General features: G+C 43.9%; 1 protein-coding gene across 1 annotated transcript in view; it reads right to left on the bottom strand.

Annotated features, from left to right (window-relative positions):
- The window catches only part of PLA2G4F (phospholipase A2 group IVF), a 218345-nt gene that overhangs the window by 147807 nt on the left and 51953 nt on the right, over positions 1-18585 (bottom strand). Inside the window, exons 2-4 of the mRNA XM_069208777.1 lie at positions 17163-17235; positions 6331-6467; positions 2082-2210 (exon numbers count right to left, since the gene is read on the bottom strand). Of these exons, the coding sequence (XP_069064878.1) occupies positions 2082-2210; positions 6331-6467; positions 17163-17235 (339 nt within the window). The remainder of the gene's footprint in view (positions 1-2081; positions 2211-6330; positions 6468-17162; positions 17236-18585) is intronic.

Below are 18585 nucleotides of genomic sequence, written 5' to 3' on the forward strand. Positions count from 1 at the left end.
CTGAATTGTGGAGTCCACGCCTTGTACATTAAGTGATACAAACTGCAAGGGGGGTCATAGTATTTGGTGTGTTTCGGTCTCTGAATGCTGCGGGTTATAGTGTGCCTAGAGGAAGGATTGGGGGTCAGTACGAGCAGTGACATTCGTGTTTGATAGCGGGAAAACATAGACACTATTTAACTCCAAATAGAAAAGGAGTAGGGATAATTGACATTGGAAGAAGGGCCCTTGAGGGGGATCCATTGGGAAAAGGTGGTGTAGGATATAACCTCTGCGGGCCGTAATGACTTGCTGGGATACAGTAAATAATGAGGAGGCTGACTCCTGGATCACACAAGAGAGACCCCATTCCCCTGTAGGCAAATAAATGGATTGAGATAAACAACCCAGTATGGTAAATAGTCAACAGTTCTTGTGAGGTGATGATCAAGCTTGAGTGAGATTGGAGGGTCATGGGAAGTACCTTGTGGGGGGGGAACCTCTTCTGATGTGGATGGTCGGCAGTCTTTGTCCCTTTGACAGTGTTGGTTATGAGCTCTTCTCCGGGATGTACACGTAGATTGGAAGTGCTGGCCGCAACCTTGGTCTGCAAGGAGTAGACGGTCCGCTCCTGGATGGTGTTAGTGTCTGTGAGTGGCACCATGCCTAATGACTGAGAGCTTCTTGTGGGGGTGCGGATCAATTACCTCTTGTCATTGTGAGTGAAGTATAGTTGGAAAGGAAAACCCAACGATATAACATTTTTTTAATTTGCAGATACTGAGTCACCTCCTGAAATTCTTTACGTTTTGTCAAGGTATTGGTCACGACATGCTGGAACAGCAGAATCAAGTTCCCTCAAAAGACAATAGGTTCCTGTTGGCTCACAGCTTGTCAGATTTTTTCTTTCACATGGAAGTAGTGGGCTCGTATACATACATCTGGGGAAAGTTTATTTTGCTGCTGGTATGCTAAGTAGACCATACAAGTACGAACAAGTAGAAACAGAACATCATCAATCACTTGCAAAAGGTGGGCGAAGAGGGCCTGGACTTGGGACTCGAGGTCTGCCAGGGGGACGGTTGCTGCAATGCCGCTGATCCTGAGACTGTTTGTTCTGGAGCAATTCTGAAGATCCTTGACTTTGTCCAACATTGTGGACTGGCCCTAGGTCCCTCCCAACCGGGCTCCGATGCTGGGATCCTTAGAGGTCATAGGAAGTGCCCGTACAGGCACAATTCAGTGGCTGCTTCCCAGCTCTCCCTACCTCCACGCTTCTCCCGACCTACAAGGCTTGGAGCAGTCATCCGCAGCCCACGCCGGGGATGAGACAGCCACACTCCTCACTTGCTCCTACCCTCCAGGCCACAGTAATTCCACTGTTCGGTGAATTGGGAAGGGCATACCCCCCTTTGCAATCCACCCCGGGGACAGTCAAATCATCATCGTCGAACACTCTGATGTCTCTTTCACAGCCATCTTGCTCCCCGCTGAAGCTTCAACTTGAGTATCAGGTCCTCCAAAGAGGAAATAAACTGCGGGTCTCCCATGGATGCAGGCTGCCGTCTCGGTCGGAAGCAGCATGGCAGCCCTGCCCCAGCACCAAGGGTATTCACACTGTCCGCAGGGTCGAGGCAATAGTTGTCACAGCTGGTGTTAAGAAGCAGCTGGTCACCCACTGACGTTTCCAAGGCCGTCGTCACCATCAGAACAGGGTGGCCCGCCATCTTGTAACTGGAGTCAAACCAGTGAGCCATCAGAAATGGACTTGAAGAGCCCAATAAACACATTTTTTCGAATAATGCCTCCATGAACCTCCTGGGGTCTCATTCTGTCAAACAAGTTAGCATTAACTGGTTAATCAAGGGGGCATGGGGGACCAACATCGGAGCTCAGGGAGACGCATCTTCATGGGTCTCCTCCTTGGCCATGCCCCTCCCCCCGAAGTGTGTGATGTCTATTGTATTGTATTGTCATATGTACAAAGAGCTCCACTTAATTAACATAATCCCATCACATTAACCCTTCACAGTCTTATGGATATACCAAAGAGGGTTCGAACAACAGGTTTGGAAAATTAAAAGTGAGGGAAATAGACTCACCTGTGGTTTTATTGGGAATGTGCTCTTCAGCGGCTTACCAGGTGTGAGCCTCCCAACATCAAAGCTGACAGCCAAGAGTTCATCGTCGAGAACAACATCCTTGTCAAGGAGGGTCAGCTCCAGTATATTCTATGGTGGGAAAGAAATATCTGATAACTCCATGTGAAACCCACCAGAGAGACACAAAGATGATTTTGCATGCATTTGAAATGATTCCGCGAGATAAAATAGCAAACAAATTTTGCAATTTCAGTTTTTTATTTTTTTATTTTTCTTGACAGACTAGCAGATTTCTGCTTCAAATGCACTGCATACGTTGCAAATAATAAACTGGAGACACTGAGGGCTGGACAAAGTACCATTTACGACTAGTAACCACCAACTGGAGAATCGTTAGCCTCAATAACTGCCACATTCGGTAATATTGGCCTGGCGGTGATGGTAACAGTGTATTATTGTATAGGAGTGGAATAAAGCCTGGGTGCTAAAGACTTTACCATGCCAGCGCTGGAATAAATGCTGAATCTACGTTCAGAGGAAGCTAAAGCCCCCACCCCCGCCCAAAGACCTAAACTAATAATGGCTTCTGTTTATATAAAACAAACAACAGAAAATAAAATAATAAAAGCTAAAAAAGAAGAGAAAGTAAAATTCCCTAAGGACGTTTATCACAAAATCCTCCAACCTCAATGATGTTGGAAAAGAATGGTATACCACTGTGGCCTTACCTTAAACAACTGTTTCATAGCTTTCAACAGCTGAAATCCTGACGTACGAATCCTCAGTGTAATCAGATCTCAGTTGAACGTTTGAAAAACTAATAAATGATGAAACTTGGCAGCATAGGCACCCCACGTGGCTGCAGCATGCGGCACCATCTTGAATTGAGTAAGTGCTTGTAGGTGGACCTGCAACCACTGTGTTACTACAGTCCAATAGCCTGACCATCATGCTACAGTCCATAGCCATACCAAAGCAGCAGACCTCCTCAGGAGAGAAAGGTGATAGACAGTACACTGGACCAAGCCTTCTATATTTACATCTGAGTTCAACCAAAATATGAGAAAAAAAGCCTACCATGTTCACCTGGGTGGCCAGCACAGATGCAGGGCTTTCTCTTTTCCCCAGGTACACCCCATCTGCCATTCACCCTTCACATTTCAAGACCTTTAACTTTGGTTTTCAACAATTCTGTCTTTTTTCTCTTGGTTATTGCCTCTTAAAATTTGGCTACGTTTCTCGAGGTTGCACTCTAATCCCTCCTGTCAAATTCCTTCTGTGTCTGCACTCGAAGTCGAGGATTTTAGATACCATCCCTAGTTTCGCTTTCTGCTTTAAAATGTACCAAATCGACAACATGATCCATAAGCCCTATTTCCAAATGCACCCATCAACTTTTCTCCATGGTGGAGTGGACACACCAAAGGTTCCTGCCATGACCAGGAGTTATCAACTGAGCTATCCAGCTTCTAGGCTCCTTGTAGATAGAATAAAGAGAAGTTTGCAGATTCTCAAAGACGTGCAAGAGTAGCCTCCATCCAAAGGAATGAGTGACCACGGAGGAGGAATCAAAAATGCAATGTGAACAATTAAGAAAGATGCTTGAAAAACTTTGAACGGAGAAGAAACACTATATGAGGGCCATAGAACAGCCAATAAGGAACACATGCTTGCCGAGTTAGAAAATACATAACAGAAGGATGAGACAATGTTTTCAAGAGAAAGACGTTTTGAGATGTTCTATAATATGTTCATTGAACCTATAAAGCGGAATGTTAGCCAAACCATTCTGGCAGGAGGTGCCATGAAAAATCACTAGCAACAAATAAATTCTGCTCCACTTGCGGAGTTGGCAGAGTTTTGACCACTTCGCGTTACGCACATAACGAGGAGTTCCGGACAAATTCTGCCAAATGGCAGAGTTTTTTCTCACACTTGACTTGCCAATAGTAAGTTGGTGAAGGAGAATTGGAGACCCCTAACGCAATTTTCGGAGCTAGGAGAGCACCCGTGAGACTTTCCCACCACTGGTGGTTGCAAATCTTTGCATTGAGAAAGCTGCCATTGAAGAAAATGTATTCGACCGGCAGCAAAACCATCTCGAGCAGCAGTTCCCTCGAGTGTGCCGCGTGGTGCTGTTCGCACTGATTTTTCAATGTGGAACAAGCTCCTGGTGTTAAAAAAAATCAGATCGGGCAGCATGATGTGCTAATTTCAACCCACTTGCTGAACTACTAAGAATCTTGCAGAGTTTTCATGTAACTCCGCAGATTTCCACAGAGTTAAACTCCGCAAGTTCTGACCACCCCTTTTTAAAACTGATTTAAGTAGATTCATTGGAAAAGAAGGAAAAATAGTGCTAGCCTGTGATGCAACATTCAAAATATGCCACCTGGAATGAAGTCAACTGAGATGGAACATTTCACCTTCCATTAAGTTGGCTGAGGAGTTTAGGACACACCTAAGGTTATCTCTCTCTCTCTATTTAATTAATTAATTTAATTAAGTTGGTGATGTACCTTATTTCTTTAGCAACACAAGGGGATGATGGAGAGCTGAAACGTTTCAAACACTCACCGCAGTAACAGATCTAGGTTTAATCCATTGTACTTTTATTCACCATGCCACCCTAGTTTGGACCCAGCCATATCCAAATCAGTCTTGACACTGCTCCCCTTGGGAAGAGTCCAGCCCAGACTGCCAGGCCAGGCCCATCCTTAATTGGAAACAAGCATCCCGAGACCCGTTTTGGGATATACAACACCTCATCAGCCAGGCTAGCTTGAATCCAGTGGCAGAATGAGCAAGAGACCCATGTCTGGGTATACCCTGGCCACTTAGGGCGACTTTAGCAACACAAAAGGATGATGGACGGAGTGCTGTATTTTTTAACAGAACACACATTCCCCTCTGTGTGAATCTTGCAGGCCAGGATCTTTGCCAATATTTCTGGTAAAAAAAAAAGACGAACAATAAACTTACATTTTTTAAAAGAGTGGCATGACTGGTTTTCCAACATCTATGTCGAGCGATGGTAAGGTTAATGTAATTGCAGTACAGGGTGCTTCTTGGTGTCCTCCCCTACTGCAACAGTCTAATTTATGATGATTCTCTTTTCCCTCTGGGGGTGGGGGGCACAGGGACACCGGGACCTTCATTCCAAAGCCCTTCTACAGTATTCAAGATGACCAACTTGTGTTTAACAGAAAGGAAGTTGGGGTCTTCCTGAGCAGGGTCCATTTCCTTCTTCCTCCTCACCTCTCTTATTGAAAGTATAATTTTTGGAATGGTATGCAAGGTGCTAAAAGCTTGGGTTTGTACCTCTAACTAGAAGATTCCTCAAGAATGAGATTATTACACATTTGATCTGATGGTAGATGAATATCTCATGCTGCCTGTCTCTATTCAATCTGATGTACATGATGATTATGATGTAAGTAACATGGATCTGCAAGAGCTTTTACACAAAAAAATCATCACTCTAAGACCTGGTAATATTCTAATTTCAAAGAAGGGGTGTGCTCTCTTTTGCAGATCTGATTACAGACATGTTGAAATGATAATTTCCACCTCCTTAGATATCCATATTACAATCACAGAAGAAAGCTGTTTTTCCAGTGGGTGAGTCACCAGTGAAAAAGGCATCCGACTGGCAGACTTTTTTAGCGTTGCCAGTCTGCCACCTTTTTCCAAAGGTGCCAGCTCCATGCAAGGCCACCATGATGTTCTTGTATGGAATGTTCTGTAAATATACATTAAAATGCACTCTCACTTGGGTTGATGGTTGCTGAACAAGGACAGAAATTCCTGAATGCCACTAGGCTATAATGGAAATGGTGTTACAGAAATGTCTCCTCAGATAGTCCTCACCAACCACCAGAGGTTCCCTCACAATTGCTGCAGTAACTCTAAATGGGGAACACACTTGGACCACCGGTATGGGGGATGTGCTTTCTGCAACAGAGCAGAAAACCGATGGCACAAACCATCAAAGCTAAAAACTGTCATCATAATCTGTCAGCTCTCTTTGGAACTGAGACATCCTAGTGAAGAGGGTGGCCATGTGGCATACGCTCTTCCTATAGTTTACAAAGTGCACTGTATAAGAAAATGTATGGGAGGGGAGAGTCATCAGAATCTCTTCAATGACATCCACGCGTTGACAAAGTAGTCGTGCAGGACTGCACCGATTCTGACTTGTGGCAGTGTGAGTGGTAAGTACCTGACCCATTCATCACTGTGATCTCACCTTCACGGCTCCATGGACATGGTAGTGGAAGGTTTCGTTCCACACTGGGTTGCTCGAGTTGGAGATGACCCGAGTTCGCGATGTGGTCGGCGATGCTGTTGGGAGTCGGAGCTCCACGTAAGTGTCTGCCTTGGAAACTGATAGGGGTGAAAATAAAATGAGCAATTCAGGCCTGGTATCCAAAGAGAATAGACACAGCAAATTAACATTTATTTAGGACTATCACATGTAGCCACTAAGAGTCATGGATTTAATGTTAAAAGTAAGAGTATCTTATTTGCAAGGGAAAAAACTTTGAGACCAAGTAGTGAGTTTCCATTCTCTTACCAAATATTTGCAAAACACAGTAGTTTGTAATCCAGAAATATACTACAAATTCAAATTCAAAAGTGCCACTAAAATTGCTCACGTATAAAAGAATGCATTAGTTTAACAACTTCAAAATTCTGGCGTCAAGAGCCTGAAAACACATCAATATTGTCATTTTGTAAAGACAGGCTGTGCATCCTCGAACAGGTCTTGTTGTGTGGTTTCACATATTTCACTACACCCAACTGCAGAATAATAAACTAAACAACCGGAAGGCCCCCGTCTGAACTATACGACTTTGGGATGCAGTCGCCATGTGCAAAAATATTTTTCTATAATGGTGTATTTTTATATAGTGAGGGTATGTAGTATAAATTCAACATGCACTGCCAGCTTCAAGTCCAACAGTAAAACAATTGTAGACGAACTTTCTTGCAATAGGCCTGATTAAGATCAATTGTGATGACTGCAAGAACAACCATACAAACAATCACAAAAAAACAGGATTTTCTGAAACTAAATTTCATTTATGTAGGTAAGGGTTGGTTGAATGTACTCGCTTTGACGTTTACCAAACTTACCAAGCTGTGGAAAGATCTGTGTTTCACCTGGAAAACACAGGTTAAGGTCCCCGTATGTATATATGCACACACAACTATGATTCTGAGATAGGTAAACTGTTGTTGACAGTACTAAGATCCTGAACACATGTGGTAGAGCTGCCATACACAGATAACAGTTGACATTCAATGTTCTGTTTGTGGCTTAAACGATATTTCCCCACTGATTTGTGCGCATTTGAGTAGGACTTTCCAAAATGTGACAACACTGCCTATGTTCATTGTATTAATGAAAACATTACTAGCAGAGGGGACAAAATTGAAACTTATGTTATGCCTAAACCAGAAGATTGGAATTGACAATCGTATTTTCTGAACAAAGGCCTCAAAATAAAATAAAAAGCAAAACTACACTGTAAAAGTTGGACAAGCCAACATTCTTAAAATGCTTAATAAAACGTATTAGTGTGTGTGCTATGTCTTTATTGTTTAGTTCATTAAAACCATTACAAAAGGAATAAATAAGTGACATTTGAAATTAAAATGTAATCACATTAAAATACCATTTTATCAATAAAGAGCTTGTGCAAGTAATATTCAACTGCAGATTAATCAATTACTCAGAATTCATTTAATAGTGCTTAGACTTCTGTTGATCCTTTTGTGCTCTGTGCTGGCCGCCCCCACTAACTGGGATAGCAATCGCCTGAGTGTTGTAACATATTTTGCACATCTAGCTAAGGCACAGGCTGCCAAGAGTGAGAAGCAGATGTTAGCTGTCTCAATGCAAGTGTGCGCCCAAGACCAAAGCTACTGGTTTGATTAATTGTCTCCTATGAACGGCTAAAGAGGGGCAGCAACAAAGGCGGTGTAGCCAACTCTCGTGCTGGAAGGAGCAGAATCTACAGGCTCTTATATCCCTGTCTACGGGCCAAGACGGGTTAAAGTCCTTGATCGGTATTCGCATAGAAGGATCTGACGTCAAGTTCCCACATTTATTGATTCCAAAAGGTATGGCTGAGGAGCGCCGATCAAGTAGGAGTCATTTAGGACTGGCACTGATAATGGAGAGGTAACTGAGAGTAAATCTTGCTCTCTTTAAATTTCTTTAGATCTTCTGTTGATTATTTTTTTCCAAGCGCTAAATGCCACGATGCCTGCCAGCTGGATGGAGTCGCCCATTTCGAAGGTCTTCAGAGCTTTGCTTAGCTGCATGTACCAGGGGTTACCAGGAATTTCAAAGATGATTCTCAAGTAATGTTTTAGTGAATGAAGTTTGCCTTCCTAAGCTGAATATAATATTTAATGATGGCTGCTTGGCAGTCTGGCTTCTGCGACACGAGGCCCAGTTCCAATCTGAGCCTTGAGTGTCGGATATACTTTGGTTGTTGAAAGATTCTTAGATACGCCCTGCAGTGGACTTGTTCTAAGGTGGCTTCTAGGGAACCAGGATATGCCAGGTTACCATACTGCAGGGTGGGGAGTAAAGTCACCTCAGTATTAGGGTGACCAACGCACTTCTGAGTTGATTGTTCAGTTGGGAGATCTTGTATGCTGTTACAGCAGCTTAGTTCCTGATAGCACCTTTTTGTCTCCCAGCTGAACTATTTTCGGTGAACCACACGCCAAGGTAATTGTATTTCCTTGCTGTGCGGATCGTGTGACTTCCAAGCTGCCAGGTAGTGATCTTTTTGTTTTTATATTTTCAAAATATAAGGACTTTTGTTTTATCCTGGTTTACTTGAAGCTGGGATGGGTATGTTGAATGTATTCAGCACATTTAAAGCCAGCTGTAAACCGTTTTTTGTGCAATCCATTATCACGATATCATTAGCATATTAAATGTTTCGAAGATTTGTGGAGCCGATCTTTGGAGGAACCAAACTGCTGGTATGCAGCTGTGACCATAATTCTGCTGTGTACAAGTTAAACAGCAGGGGGGCCAGGATATGACCCTGCTAGTTGCTATCTTCAGAGACATTGTGCCTAGGCCAGTTGTAACGCGGACCCATGTGTGAGTGTACAGTGAACTGATACCTCTTAGGAGTTGTGCGGGAATAACCCATGCTGACAGCTTTCTCCATAAGGTTTCACGATCCACCCCACTGAAAGCTGCACTGTGATCCACAAAGCAGCAGAATAACAGCAGGCAATTGTTTTTAACTGCTTGCTGCTGCACGTATGAGAGCACCACGCTGTTGTCTACTGTTGAAGCCCCAGGTCTGAAGCCAAATTGAAAAAATGGCAAGATTTGACACTTCTGGACCCAGTCTTCCAATTGGTCCAGCAGTATTCGGTCATAAATTTTCCCCTAAACGTCTAGGAGAGCTATTAGATGATAATTTGATTACAACTGTGCAATCTCCCTTTTTATAGACTGGGCAGAGTATGGACCCTCTCCAGGAGTCCGAGACTGTAGCCTGCTGAAAAGCACTATTAAGGAGCTGGGAAAAGGAAAGCTGTTTGTCCCTGGGGTGCCTTCCTTCCTTATGCTCTTTATAGTGTTTTCTATCATGCTGATGGAAAAATAAACTGGTTCTGCACCTATTGCCTCCTCTGGGGCAACTTGCTGATCAGCATTAATCTCTGGGCTTTCTTCTGCCGTCGAGAAGAGCGCTTTGCAATGGGGGGAGGGTATGTTCTGGACCTTCCCAGGCCTATTACTGGCCAGACCAGGTTCCTGGGTGTTCGCTATACTTTCTTCTAATTTACTCCATGTTTTGGTTCGGATGTAGCATGTAGCACGCAGAGAACACAGTGAGCCCGGAGTGAGTCGGAGAGCCGGACTGCCAACCGGCTACCACTACCAGGACCGCGGACCCGGAAGGGGCGTTGATGGCCAACGGCTGATTCCTACGTTCTCCACCACCCCAATACCCCTATTGACACCTTCACCCCTCACTACAGTTCTCTACCGTCTCCCACGCCATCCACGTGGGTCCCAAGGCCGACGCAACAGCCGACAGGGAGAGCCTCCCTAGCAGCTCCACGGGGGTCCACGGAGCCAACAGATCAAGTGGAGTAGAACTAGGGGCAGCGGTAACAGCAGCAACCTAGGGCTGCCCGGTGGTGAGCAGTGGGTGCAGTGAGCGTGGGGGAAGGCTGGGGAACCGCACCATCACCGCAAGCCTGGGGCAAGCTTGGGGCCCAGTATCACAGAGTCAGTGAGGGACACGGGGGGGACTGAAGTGGACACACTGAGCCTCAGTGGCTCTGAGGCAGTCCGTGGTGTACCCAGCTCATTTACCCATCCATCTATCCACCTTCCATGCCCACCTACCGTGCCCAGCTGCACTACTTGGGTTGTGACCCCAGGCCTCCAAGCCCTTAAGCACAGGCCCAAGCACTACTGTGCGCACTCGTGCCCCTCCGCTCCCCCGACCACTGGCAACAGGGACAACGAGGGAAGTGAGGCGGCGGCACATAGCGCTCAAAACCATGCTTAAACCATGCTGGAGGAGCTTAAGGATGTGATCTGATCCTCCAGTCTTCCAGATCTCCAATTACAACCACGCTTCAGGCCGCGTGCTCGTGCCCCTCCATTCTTCCCCATAGTGTGTGCTGTAGGCTTGCAGCCTCGGTGGCGTGGTGGTGCAGATAACCACCAGGACTAGGCTCTAAGACTGTAGGGCACATCACCACAGATTTGGCAGGAGCAGCTGGGAGTGACAGTCAAGACGCTATAGCAAGAGTCTAATGAGGAATCTAGCCCCATTGTAGCATCTTCGTCCACAATGCCAAAAAGGAAATATAACACGCGCCGGCAAGGGATGGGAGACTGCTCAACTTCGCACCACGTCCCATTGCCCTCGTCAGCCAGGGCGCTTGAAGGCAACAGCGGAGACCACCTAGGCCTTCCAACTTTGCAGGACTACCCTGATGGAAAGGGCTCTATAATCCGATTCCCTTGCAAACAACCGTTGAAGGGATTAAAATGTGCCCATGAAGGGCTACATGCACCGCTTATTAAACTTTAAAAAATAAAAAGTTGGACAAGCTTGATGTGTTCCACAAGTTATGACAAACGTAGGAAACAAAATATGTTTCATTTTGCCCCAGTTGTTTCAGTTGTTCTATTGTGTTTTTATTTATTTTATTATTTTTTATTTACTTTATTATTTTCAAGTCATTCATTGAATTAGACCCCTGGCTCTGTGTCATGTTAGCATTTAGGGGTTTACACAATCTGTTGTGGACTAATTCTATTGTGGCCACTCTTAACAGAGTTGTTTTAGTTGCTTTTTTCACATGTTTGTATTTCATTAATAAATAAGACTCATGGCTATGATCCAAGTAAGATTGTAGGTGTTTACAAATTCTACTGTGGATTAATTATATTAGGACTGGTGACGCAGTGTCACCATTATATATTTGCGCTTAATGTTAATGTTAACATGTAACCCGCATAACCATTATTTACATGTGTGCACGCACTATTTTACCCTTACATTTAGTGAAACAACTGATTTATAGGTTTTGTTTAACTATAGATAGGGCATAAAGTTATCTTAACATTGACATGGGAATGCCAAAATGATGGAAGAAGTTGGCATTGTATTACTCGTTAGTAGGAGGCCAGCACACAGTAGAGCGGGAACAATGGCTTTTGATTGCCTTTTACTCAGTGTGAACCTGTATAATGTATCACTTGGATTAAATGCCATGTTTTAACCGTGTGAAGCTGAATTAGTTAGGTAGCATTTGCCTCTGTTCACCTTCACAGGCAGACATCCCTTGCCCTCTCTTGATTTTGATTTGATTTTTAATTGTATATAGCACTCGAATGCCGAGGGGTGTCTTGGCTACTATCATGACTAGGGCAGTAGAAAAAAGGGCTACACTAGTGACTAAAAAGGCAGGTCTTAAGAGATTTCCTAAAGTTCAGAGATTCTAGACAATTCTTTAGATTAATGTGGAGAGAATTTCACAATTTGGCCGTCCTGAAAAAGAAACTCTGTCCTCCCCAAGATGTTTGTTTAGCCCTAAACAGCACAATGCGCTTGGTTTCTGAGGATCTGAGCTTCCACGAGGAGGTATACAAAATAAATCTGTCCTGAATGTAACCAGGGCTGATGTTTTACAGTGCTTTAAAATCTATACAGAAGGCCTTGAATTCTATTATCTTAGCCACTGGGAGCCAAAGTATCTTAATTAAGGCCTGGACACAGACTGATATTTTGGAATTCCCATCAGAAGCCGGGCAGAAGCATTCTGTAGCATCTGAAGTTTATGAAGAAGTCTTTTCTGGACGCCCATAAACAGAGAATTGCCATTGTCCAATTTTGCTAGGGCAAGAGTAGGAAACACCGTTTTTTGGAGGACAGGGAAATAAAAGGGCAGATTTCCTGAATAATGTTAAAGTAGAAAATACTGATGAAACCAGAGTATTAAACTGATCTTCATAGTTAAGTTTGGTGTCAAAGACAATCAGCAAATTCTTCACTTTCGACGCTGGTGAAGGAAGTGCCCTAATTCTCTGAGGCCACTAATTTTGTGACCAAAATGAATTGTCTTTGCTTAGGAGAAGAACCTCAGTTTTCCCAGAATTAAGCTTTAAGCAGTTTAGCCTCATCCAATTACCTACCTGAGACAAGCAGGAGCTAAATCTTGAGGCAGTATCTTCTACATTACTGGATACTGATATCACTATTTGGGTATTGTTGTCATATAACACCACCGAGAATCCAAATGATTTGTTAAGTCTTGCCAGTTGGGTGACATAAAGATTGAAAAGAGTAGGGCTCAGTGAGGAGCCAACATGGCAGACAAATGTGGTCAGAAATTGGTCTCATGAGACCAAAAGCTCCATATTTTTCTGCTCATAGAGTTACTGTTGAGAACAAGTACGTTCCTTTCTCATTCTTTGCAGAACTTTCATTTGGGTCATGTATCAATGCTGTATTTGCCGATTCCTGCTTCTTCTGAAATTGTCCATCTAGCCCATAACTTGAGCTTAACATTAATGAGTTTCCCCTTTATGGGAACAGAATTGTACCATATTTTGCATAGGCTGCCTTTAATAACATGTACTTGAATTTGCTGTATTGAATTACCTAGATTATATTCATACATGCTGTATTCAGGGGACTATTAATTTATGATTAATTGATTCAATTTGAGATTGTAACTTTACTGATTTGCTAATAAACCTTCATGGTTTGCAAATGTAAGTCTCTCTGTCGTTATTGTGGGGCAAAATCTGCTTCACTGTCATTGAAATGTTATTAAATTTGTGATTTCAGCCTCAGTTCAAGATAAAGGTCTGCCCTAGTAGACATAGAAGAGTTCCAAGTTCATCCTAAGTTTGCCTGGTTCAAATACCATCCATATCTATCGTGAACTCACTCAACAGGAATGTATAAAGCAAGTCAGTGATTGGGTTGGAAGAGCCACAAAGGCAGTGACCAGCTGACCGGGGTGAACTTCTATGGGGCCACTCCATGTCTACAGCAAATATCACATCTCGCCCCTCGTAGTGTTAATATTGGAAAAGTCGATGTTGATGTGCACCGTGATACGATCACATATAACAACGAAATCACATCACTATTAGAGTTCACCCGTCATGAACTCTCTATCAACCCCGATTCCAAAATATGTGGTCAGACTGGCTCGGAGACCTAGGCCTGAGGTTACTGACTAACAGGTCACAGGTGAGGCGGCATGTAGCCAGCAGACAAATGCACAAACAGGAAACTCAGATCACAGGTAAGCACAGCGACATCATAATGGTCCCAGCAGATTGACCTCAATGAAAAACACATGGCCAGATGGTAGTGCGCATTCCTAAACACCATAAAGTCAGATGCCACATGCAGTTAGGAACACACAGCCAATCAGGACACAGGACTCACAGTAACACATAGCAATCACACGCTCCTCAGGCCAGACATCTGGACATGTTACCTGCTGGCCCACATTGTGTATGCAGGGTCGATGCCCACCTGCATTTGTTATCAGGACCTTATTTATGACTGCATGACAACTGTTCACATTCTTCACCTCAAAATGAATGCTGTAATTGTTTCTTTGCACCCAAACAAAAGTATAAAACACCATGCAGAGCAATTATACCTTGGGACAGTCCTCAGATCCCATTTCTGTATCTGTTCTCCCGGCCGAAATGTTTAATTAAACAAACCGTTCCTGTTTTGCCAAATGCCTTTTGTCTTTTGTTTTTTCAAGGTAAATTGACATTCGAACAACATTTGATTGCAGAGGAAGCTGAGCCTGTATTGTCTGTTGGAGAAAAGGCAAGCGGATGGTCCACGATAACTGAAAAAGACACACAGAGTATAAACTAAAAGAATTTGGAAAGACTATTTGTATTAATTCAATGTCTGTTTTCCACCTTCTAAACTTCATACTTATTGTGGATAATCAGGTTTCAAGGGGCTGATTGGAAGTCTGAAGATTATATGAAATACCTAGTAGCTGAGTTGTATGTGAATCTCAACTCCCTAATTGCATGAAGAAATTTTCATGTATGGAGTGAAAAGGCAGAAACGTCTAAGTAGAATTACTGTTGAGCAATTTGGACTGTCCGTCTCGCAGTCACTGCTTGTATGTAGTAAGACAAATATTTGGCCTTGTCTGAGAAAAGACTGCAGACGCCTTCCCTGTGTTTTGCTTAAATTAATAGTCTAATACTTATCACCTATAGCTAACAGGAGGTAAAAACTCACCCTTCTCGTGCTATGGGATTTGGAAAGGAAAAGGAGGCCCTTAAGAGACTGGCTCAATTATGGAAAGGAAAAAACCCATGCATCCTCTAATGGTAAAAATGGTTTAATGAAACTCATCTTACAGCTAAAAAACGATAAGTACGTTTGCTTGAAAGGCAATGCTGGATGGCCTGTGGCTGATGCAGTGATTAATTTGAGCCGGTGGTTGCAGGTCGGGCCTCCAGCACTCATTTTTGCAGGCCGGCACTTTTTTCGACTTCAGATATGTATCGAGAGCAAGACAGGGAAAACGTAGGGCGACCAGATCTTGAATCCCAAACACCAGGACATTTCACAAAAATAAAAGAAGGATTACAATTTAATTTCAACAGAACGTCCCAGAATTGTAGTCCTCATCAACCTAGAACCACAGAAGAGGCACTAAAAAATAAATAAAATGCTTTTTATAAATCTAGTAAGATACATTTTAATTAAATTGCTTTCTTATAATACTGCTAACTAGCCCTGCTATCTAACACACAAAAAATGCTTCCCTTGGTTTTCAGTCGACTCTCCAGAAACCGTGACACAAGTTAAATTTGCCTAAAACTGCTGGGACAGCAGGTGAAAACCCAGGACTTTCCCAGCAAATCCGGGATGCCTGATCACCCTAGGAAAACGTGAAGAGGAGATGGAGGGAAAAACGTCACAAAGGTAGAATGTAGGAAACAGGAGGAGTGAAATAAAGGGCAAGGGTTGTCTGGAAATGGATTAAAGAGGTCGGAGGTAAATCCAGGGTTACACAGCATAGGTATTCTGCACATTGACATTTAATTGCACCAGCTGCGGGCTTCTGAGCAGAAATTTGGGCACCAACACTCATTCTTTTATAAGTTAGGCACTGGACTTATGCATGTCTTTCTTACAAAATGATTGCCCTATACCTTATGGTTATATTCGGAAGGTACATGTAAAGCCAAGATATTTAGGTCATTATATCATGCCATAGATGCAAGAGTTTGTAAACACATTGCTAGAAGAGTGCTTGCAGAAACATGGAAGGAGGATTTTGATTTCACTCATAAAAAAACTTTGATGTTACTGACCTATCAAATCTCCACCCTGTTTCCATTCTCCACTGTCCACCGATCCTAGCTGAACAGGTGGACCTCATCCAACTGCAGTCTTGTATTGTGAGCAATGTGTTAAATGCAACGCCAAGAAGACTACAGTCTTGTATTGTGAGCAATGTGTTAAACCTAACTCCAAGAAGACTAAGAGTATGATGGCAGCTGTGAATGCAGGTTCCTTATCCCAGGAAGTGTGGCCATGAGTATTTGGTAATTGTAGAGAACCAGCCCCACTTGTAAATACAATCTGGGCTCTCACATGCTGAAATCTCTTAAGCCCTATCAATAAGTAGTCTTGCAGTTCTAAAAAAGCATTGTTAAGATATTCTGATCTAGAAAGATCCAGGGCTAGACCCACCTAGATCAGATGCCGAAAAATTACAAATGGAAAAGCATGACTAGTAAATCTTCAAGTGCAAAAAAATCAGCATACCCAACCTTTGTATCCTGGATTTTAAAGGAAAGTCATCCACACAACTAGTTTTAAGGTATTTGAAAAAAGAGGAACCATGCATGTATCCCCAGCATTAGTGTTGCTCCTCTGGCTGCGAGGAGGCAAGTTGTCTTTACACTTTGTAGGAAGGCCCTGGGCTTCATTTCTAAGAAGCTTTTTTGGTATTGTCCTTCAGGAACCTTGAAATCAGGGCGTTTATCCTTGACGCCTAGATTTCGAAAAAAGAGACAGCCAATGTAGCTCTTAAGTCTTGCTGGAAAAGCTTGGAATAAACTTTGTCTCAATTATGCAGCAGAGGACAATCTTTTGAGGTTCTGTAAATCACAAAAACATGTTTATTTCATCTCAAGGATAGGGTTGTTTCTGGAAGCCTTGTTTTGATAAGAAGTCTCATGAGGATATTTGCTGATCCGTACAGTTTACATACCATACTAATGTTAAAAATCAGACATGCAGCGCTACAAAGCGGTACATAAAATAAACTTGAGATGTCAGATTAGGATCAGCCCCTCTAGGGTAGATGATTGCTTTGGGTCAACAATTATAGCCAATGTTTTTTGTGGACCTTCAAACTTCATCCTTCCTCCATCTCTCCACATCAAAGGTTTTTTTTAAAGTAATCTTTATTATTTAGGAATGTTTATCCATCTAGATTGGTCACCATCTGGTCGGGAAACTTTCACTACTGTTTGTGAATGATAGAACAATTACTCACAAGAATCTGTGCAGCCAATGTTCTTGGCTCTCAGGACTTTCACCGTCAGGTTGTAGCAAGGGTGCGTCTCACGCTAGAGAGAGAAAATACAAAACATACATTAGCTTCACGTTCATAGAAAAAATTTGCCATGAACAATGCCACAAATCTCTTATATGAATGCCTTATTATATGTCACGTTTTCAGACCTGTGTGTAAAAACTGGCTGATTGTGCGTATTTTGTACTCACTCTTGTTTCTATGCCACAAAAGGCATGTTCTGCGTAGGTCCAGGACCAAACTGGAGTAAACCAGAAGTATCAGCAGAACTAGACGTGGTCATGAAAAATTGAGGAAGAACGCTTATTGCCAATGTCAGCCACAGGACAAAACACCAATAAACAAACCACAGGAGAACCCATAAACCCAGTTGAGACCTGGGTAAACTGTAATATCATACAACAGTGTCTCAACAGGTCTCAGTCAAAACAAATTAATAAAAAATAACTAACAAGAAATTAAGGGAAACACCAGTCTAGATGCTTCTGTTATATTTACAAAATCAAAAAGAAAAAAAAAGGCAGCATCAACAATTGTTTGAATGATGTGCAACAAATAGAGAGTGAACACATAGGGGGTGATTTTAACCTTGGCGGACGGCGGAGGCCGTCCGCCAAGGTACCGCCGTGAAATGACCGCACCGCGGTCAAAAGACCGCGGCGGCCATTTAAACATTTCCTCTGGGCCGGCGGGCGCTCTCCGAAAGAGCGCCCGCCGGCCCAGAGGAAATGCCCCTGCAACGAGGACGCCGGCTCAGAATTGAGCCGGCGTAGTTGCAGGGGTGCGACGGGTGCAGTTGCACCCGTCGCGTATTTCAGTGTCTGCAAGGCAGACACTGAAATACTTTGCGGGGCCCTCTTACGGGGGCCCCTGCCGTGCTCATGCCATCGGCATGGGCACGGCAGGGGCCCCCAGGGGCCCCGTGGCACCCCCTACCGCCATCCTGTTCATGGCGGGTTTCCCGCCATCCTGTTCATGGCGGGTTTCCCGCCATGAACAGGATGGTGGTAGGGGCTGTCAGAATCCTCATGGCGGCGGAGCGCGCTCCGCCGCCATGAAGGATTCCCCCGAGCAGCGGTAAGTCGGCGGGAGCCCGCCGACTTGCCGCTTCTGACCGCGGCTGAACCGCCGCGGTCAGAATGCTCGTGGGAGCACCGCCAGCCTGTTGGCGGTGCTCCCGTGGTCGGTGGCCCTGGCGGCCACCGGCCGCCAGGGTCAGAATGACCCCCATAGTGCTCATGAACAAGTGCCCACGAACAGCGCATGTGAAGCATATGTAGGAAGTGAACAACAACAGCACGCAGGAAAAATGGCTAGTCCCACTCTGACTGCCTCTACTCTAGCCAATTAAAAGCTTTCACAGTTTATTCGTTAGGAATCATGA

The sequence above is a fragment of the Pleurodeles waltl genome, chromosome 9, assembly GCF_031143425.1.
Source record: "Pleurodeles waltl isolate 20211129_DDA chromosome 9, aPleWal1.hap1.20221129, whole genome shotgun sequence".
Taxonomy (NCBI): Eukaryota; Metazoa; Chordata; class Amphibia; order Caudata; family Salamandridae; genus Pleurodeles; species Pleurodeles waltl.